Source organism: Lactuca serriola, chromosome 8 (assembly GCF_051521515.1).
Source record: "Lactuca serriola cultivar US96UC23 chromosome 8, Lser_US96UC23_V15, whole genome shotgun sequence".
Taxonomy (NCBI): Eukaryota; Viridiplantae; Streptophyta; class Magnoliopsida; order Asterales; family Asteraceae; genus Lactuca; species Lactuca serriola.
Window position 1 is genome coordinate 13,694,018 of NC_136415.1, and position 6,797 is coordinate 13,700,814.

The 6,797-nt window shown below is 32.3% G+C and overlaps 1 protein-coding gene across 1 annotated transcript; it reads right to left on the minus strand.

Annotated features, from left to right (window-relative positions):
- Nucleotides 1-3,713: 3,713 nt before the first annotated feature.
- On the minus strand, nt 3,714-6,176 carry LOC145066568 (trehalose-phosphate phosphatase A-like). Its single transcript, XM_079013860.1, has 11 exons — nt 6,101-6,176; nt 5,577-6,004; nt 5,425-5,496; nt 5,249-5,326; nt 4,851-4,907; nt 4,674-4,775; nt 4,513-4,590; nt 4,350-4,419; nt 4,209-4,279; nt 4,004-4,096; nt 3,714-3,917 (listed from the first exon to the last, which is right to left on the minus strand). The coding sequence occupies exons 2-11, from the start codon at nt 5,997-5,999 to the stop codon at nt 3,864-3,866; spliced, it is 1,098 nt and encodes a 365-aa protein (XP_078869986.1). The 5' UTR covers nt 6,000-6,004; nt 6,101-6,176; the 3' UTR covers nt 3,714-3,863.
- Nucleotides 6,177-6,797: the final 621 nt, after the last annotated feature.

Genomic DNA, 6,797 nt, shown 5'->3' on the forward strand with positions numbered 1-6,797 from the left:
ACCCATTTGGGACGTCAAACTCCCAAGGACCATGATATTTGGACAAAACCAAACAAAATAAGTCCAAAAGAAGATCTAAACAACTATAAGGCAAGGTTCAAGCTTTATACCAGAAAAGTTTCGTGGATGAGGCAAGGATTCTGGATCTATACGCTCCTTCTTGCGTCTTCAAGCTTTTTCCTTCTTCCAATGGCTTCAACACACACCAAAAACACCCAAAATGGATCAAAATCACTCAAAGTAGCTTTAGGGTTTCGAGATTTTGGGTTAGGAAAGTGGAGGTTGGAAATGAGGCCAACACCTTGGGGTTAAGGTGTTTAAATAGGGTGCAAAACCCTGGAACTAGGGTTTCACTTTACCCATCCAACTTGTCGAGTTGAGACCCCCCAACTCATTGAGCTGGTCACTAAAACGTGTGGTCCAAAACATCTATACTCGACGAGTTTAGGGCCTCCAATTCATCGAGTTGCTATATAAAAATGAATAATTATAAGTTAAATACATATCAGGAACCAGACGTTACATCATAACCAAGATTAACTAAGCATGTTACGGTTTTAAGAGGAAGGAAAGAATGAGCAACATTTCAAGAATGCAAGCCTTTTATTTATATGCATAAAGTGAAAGTATTAACCATTAGGTCTTAACACTTTAAGCACATATGTCCCCATGTCATAAACATGTCTCTCATGCTTCATTTGTTTTGAATAAACTAATCACAACTCCTTTATCTTTATCTAATTTTCGAAATTTTATAAATAAAAAGAAGAGTTAGTTTAAATTTTATAAACTCAAGTTTTATAAAATATAAACTTTGTCTTTTGAATAAAAGACAAAACAGTTTCAACTAGTCCAAAAAGTTGTACATAACTTATTAATTCATACCATATGAATTATGTAATATTACTTGCTAATAAAAACTATTATTTCCATGAAATAAATAATTTCCAATTTAATTATAAGAGTTTTATTGAATATTTATTAAAATCAATTTGTAATAAATAATCAATTATATCAAGTTGTTGTTAGTGTGACCCATTAGTATCATATGTTAATTAGCAATATCATTTTAATATGATTCTTGAGCATACTAGACATTTCATGGTTGCCCATGATCAGTTGTCACGTTGTGACAACTCAACGAGAAGATGCGTCTCATATCGCGATGCCACATCGTGATTATACCTTCATCACGTCTTGGCCAACACAAGACTCATAATTAACTTTAAATTTCCTACCTTGAAGATCTAGATGTTATAGATTTATTATCATCACACTTTAGGATAATGTTCCGAGTACAAGGTAATAGTTTGTTTTTTAAAATTTTATGTTTTTTTTTTTATTTTTTATTTTTCAGATACCTAAGTTTGTGCATCGAAATGGCATCCAGATCCTCATGAGGGTTCTTCCAAGGTATGATGTATTCTATTTAGGGTTAAATTGCAAGAAATAACAACATACTTTCTTTTATTTTTTTCATGAGTAAATTACACTAATGGTCCCTATGGTTTAGAGTAATTTGTGTGTTTAGTTTCTAACTTATTTTTTTAATTCGGAAGGTCCCTACTATTTGGTCTAAAAGTTAACTTGTAAAATAGAAAGCATTTGGGGTGGGGGTCAATGCGGTTGAAGTTGAACAACTTATGAATGTTATGGGTTGTATTCATGTTGGCTTACCTTTCTTGTACCTGGGTAAATTGGTTGCATGTATAGGATTGAAGGGAGGAAGGATGTTATCAAAAAGTTTACGACTGAACTTTCCAAATGGAAAGTTATAACTTTATGGGTGGGTGATCGAGCGACACTTTTAAAGTTGGTATTAGGCAGCCTTAGAATTTACTTTATGTCCTTATTTTGGGCTCCGAATGTGATTATTGGCTAAGTCATTTTTTACTATGGTGGTGAATTGAGTGGAAAAAAATTGGTGAGGGTTAATTGAAAAAATGGTTTGGCCAACACAGATGTTGGGGTGGGGTGTCTTAGGATGGGAAGTTATATGCTTTAAATAGAGCTTTGTTATTTAAGTGGCGGTGAGATTTCTTGTAGACTCTAATTCTTCATGGGTCGAGGCCATCAAAGGTATTCACTTTTCTGCTCAACTTTCTTCCAAACGTATTGATTTGACGTCTTTATGTTCTAAAAATGTGGGCAGCGGTAACGTGACTCATTTTTTGGATGATATTATTTGCCCTTCAAAGATGATTCCTCAGATTATACGCTATGATTAATAATAGAAGTTGCACAGTTCATTCTCAATGCTCTATTTCCGTTTGGCGATGGGATGAGGTTGAGGTTGAGGTTATTTTATTAGGGCCGACAAAATTATACAATGGAAAACCAACCAACATGTTACCAACCGAACCAATAAACTTGGTAAGATATTTGGTAGCCAACATGTTTGGTTGGTAGTACCGTATCAATTGATCAATGTTGGTACGGTAGTGGTACAAAAATCTAAATACCATGGTAATACCGTACCAACCAATTCATTATATATATATATATATATATATATATATATATATATATATATATATATATATATATATATATCAACTGTTAATTGTATTTAGTGTTTCCTGTTTTAATAACATTATATTAGTCATTTGGTCGTATTGGTCAATAGTTATTACCATGTTAAAGCACAGTATTAAAACGTTACTTTAGCGTTACTTCAGTAGAATTCTTTTGTAAACTAAAAGAACTACGTAACTAATTTCTATACTACACATCAAAATCCCGATGTCTTTGCTTATTTTTAAATCTTATAATAGAAAATTAAAATAATTTGGTATATACCATTACCAATTTCTACCAACCAAACTTGTTGGTAGTCAAATAAATTGGTACCAAATATACTTGGTACGGTACCGGTAGCAATTTTTTTATACAAATTATAGTTGGTACGGTACACGGTTTACAGAAAAATGAGTTGGTACCGTACCAATTCCACCCCTATATTTTATAGAGTTTGGTCTTGCTTGATCTAAATGGCATATTGGTGTGGGAGATTGACTCTATAGGGACTAGTTTTAGAAATTTGGACGACTCTTTGTTTGATTGAAGTTTTTAATTACACGCATGATTGCTTATCAAATTTAAAAGATACATGGTATGTACGTAATTGCTAATCAAATTAACAATAAAATCCATCTCTTAGTTCCGGATTGGGACCAAAATGCTTTTTATTTTGCCTTAATTGTTTAGCGTTTAGCGAAAAGCATACAATGATTTGACATTGAAAACCATTCAATCAATACAAAGTATCAAGTTGTTGAGTTCCCCGATTTTAAAATACTTAGCTCTTTGTCAATGTTGTTTTTTAGTTTTAATTAGGCTTGGTTATTTATCAATATTGTTTTTAGTTGGTCCTCCCACTTACAAAATACAAATATGGTTAATGGTTTCCAGATGACTATTTTCGTTTAACAAAAATTGCTATTTTTGTGTAACGAGTCGATTCAATTGTTTTATATAGCCCTCTTCACTCGCATATAAAAATAAAAATAAAAAGTTGTTAATAAGTTATTTCTAATCCCAGACTCCCAGTTTTTTTATGTAATGAAACTGGAACAATAACTAGTCACATCTATTAGCACTCATATACAAAATATGCATATTAACAGATGATCAAAATACTAGTCAAACAAGTAAAATTATAGTAAAATATTACATGAAGAAAAAAAAATAATAAAGAAATCAAAAGTCTGAGTTACTTACTTAAGAAAAAAATACATATACAAAATATGCATCAGAAGTCAGAACTCTATTTTATTGTCTTGGGTGCTATGCTATATGCATGGTCAAAATAGTAAATGCGCAGAATAGTCTCATTCTCATATCATATGTATGCATCTCTCTCTTTATAGTGGACTCGACTTCTTATTCATCACCAGTAATTTTAGAAATTCCATCACCTAATATTAAATTATTTTATCATACGAAACACATTTATTAAATGCTGAAAAAAGGTTTTAAAAAAAAAAATAATAAATGTGTGCACCTCTGATGGATCCCGGAGGGAGTAAAACGCACTGCTTTCTTTCGGGGCACAAGACACCAAGATCCCAAAACCTCCACCACCTTCTCTTAATAACTGTTTAACAAGTTTTTTTTTTTTTTTTTTTTTTAATCACTCATCACTCATAGTTAATAACTAAAACCGAAATAATTTAATTTCTGTATGGGCCCACAAGCTATAGGTATACCTTGAATGCATCCTCATCAGTTCTATCATCTCCAATATATATCGGGAGCACATCATCACAATTATTTAACCCTACAAAAACCACATTTATATTAATTTTTTTTTTTAAGTTTAAAGAAAAAAAACAATAAACTATACCAACCAAGTGACTCAAGCAAGAATTCAACCGCCTTTCCCTTATCCCACTTAAGCACCGGACGTACCTCCAAAACCTACAATGGAATGGAATGAATCATTGCATTGCATATTTGCATTCCATGATACAAAAATACAAAAATACAAAAAGACAAACTTTTGTTTTGTACCTTTCTCCCATGTGTCAATCGCAGACGTGGATAGTCTTTCAAAATGTTTTGTACATATTGCGCCACTGTTTGCCAACTCTGTAATTGTAAATTTTTTTTTTAAAAAAAGTTAATCAAATAAAAATATAGTTTTTTTAATCAACGAAAAGTTGGAATACTACCTTTTCATCTACATTGCGGTAGTGTACGGAGACACAAAACTTATTGTTCTCCACTTTTGCTCCTTTGATTTCTTTGGTTGTTTCAACAAGTGACTTATAAACCTAATAAAGCAAATAAATATTACAAAAATTTCCCAAAACACAATATTCTTTATATAAAAAAAATCTTATAATTACCTCATTGATCATTGCTAGAAATTCACTAGCAGGCTGGAACAAGTTACCATCTTCACCCTATCATTTAAAAAATAGAATAAAAAATTTGTTACACAGTATGTGACATGACAACACATGTACTGTGTAATTAACAATAAGGAGGGACCGAGTGAATTTTTGTCCTAAACAAAAAGTGAGATGGCCACTACATCTTGTATTGCAAAAAGACGTAACTGATTCTGTATCCAAAATAGTCCTAAAAAGTTTGACTTAGTACCGTCAAGTCAATATTATTATATGACATGACACAACAAAACTAGTTGTACTGTATTTTGTATGAATTGGACTGGGACCGGTGTTAATGATACAAATAAGTCATAAAAAGTGTGTCCAGTCAATTTCTCTGTAAAAGTAGGTACCTCCTTGCCGGGACTCATGATGTCCATCCCATGACTACCAGCATAATAGAGTTCTTGTAACCCTACAAACTCGTGTACCTAAAATAAATAGTGGAATGATTTGTATAATGATAATTATAAACACACACACACACACACAACATCAGTGAAAAAATAATATAAAAAATATAAAATACCTTGTCACGGCTTCTACCACTGATGATTGCTGTTGGGATGTATTTGGCCACATTTTTCACAGCAGCCCGCATCTGAATATTACCACTAGGTATTTTAACTTTTAACTTTCAAGTTTTAAAAAAATAAATGAAATAGGTAAATAAATCCTTACAGCATCAGACATGAAGGCAAGATCAGGGTTGTCCACAATCGGTGATAAAGTTCCATCATAATCAAGAAACAATGCTATTCTTTTACTATTTGCATATTTCATAATATGTTCAAAGGAGGTGAGTGCAGAGGGATATTTGACAAGCCAATTGCAATAAGCAACCGTCGCCACGTCATTTGATGACGTGTCAATTCCAGAAACAGAAGCTTTTGTTGCTTTTTGACGAGTGGGAGATGAGGACTTCATTGCATCCAACCAATTATGTAGTCCAGGCTTTTTCCATTGGACTTTTAAAAAAAGGCCAGGAGAGAAGACTGCTCCAGATGAATATGGTAACAAAGCATCATAAAGTCCTAATCTTGGTTTGTTTATTGGTGTGGGGTCCGTTAGTGTAGGTGCACTGTGATTCGACTTAATGTCCATCACAACTGTTGATCAATATATATAATATTCAATTAATTACTTCATACAAACAGAAAAAAATAATAATAAAAGATGCTAAAAATCAATCAACAGATACAAACCTCAGTCTGAATTATGCATCCAAGACTCCTCTACGCAACTGCTTGTTTTGATCAACTTTAGACAAATAACTACAACACAAAAAGATCCCTTAGAAAAACATGTAAACGAAATCATGTAGATTATATATATATATATATATATATATATATATATATATATATATATATATATATATATATATATATACCAACAAAACATCACATTGGACAAATGTCACAAATCCATACGTGTGGCTACAATACAAGTTGCTAAAAGACAAATCCATGTAACAATAAACAAAACAATTTAGTAACCTAAATCATCCAAAATTCCAAATCCAACATCATAGGACACAAAGGTCGTCCTGTTGCTAAAAAGACAAATCCATATAAAAATAAACCAAAGAATTCAGTAACCTAAATCAACCAAATCCAACATCATAGGACACAAAGGTTGTCCTGTTCCAACATCATAGGACACAACATTATGCATAAGAAAACAAAAAGATGATTGATAACAATTACATGAAGGGAGAAACTTGACACTTTGATGTTGTATATAAAAATGATCCAAATTTCCAAATCCACATGGTGGGGTTATGGCAAAGGAACAATAGCATATGGAACCACATAGTATATGGTCCCACTCGAGTATGGGAATCATTGAATTGTATAGGGACCCAAGACAGAACGCATGCAAATAAACAACCATGAGGTG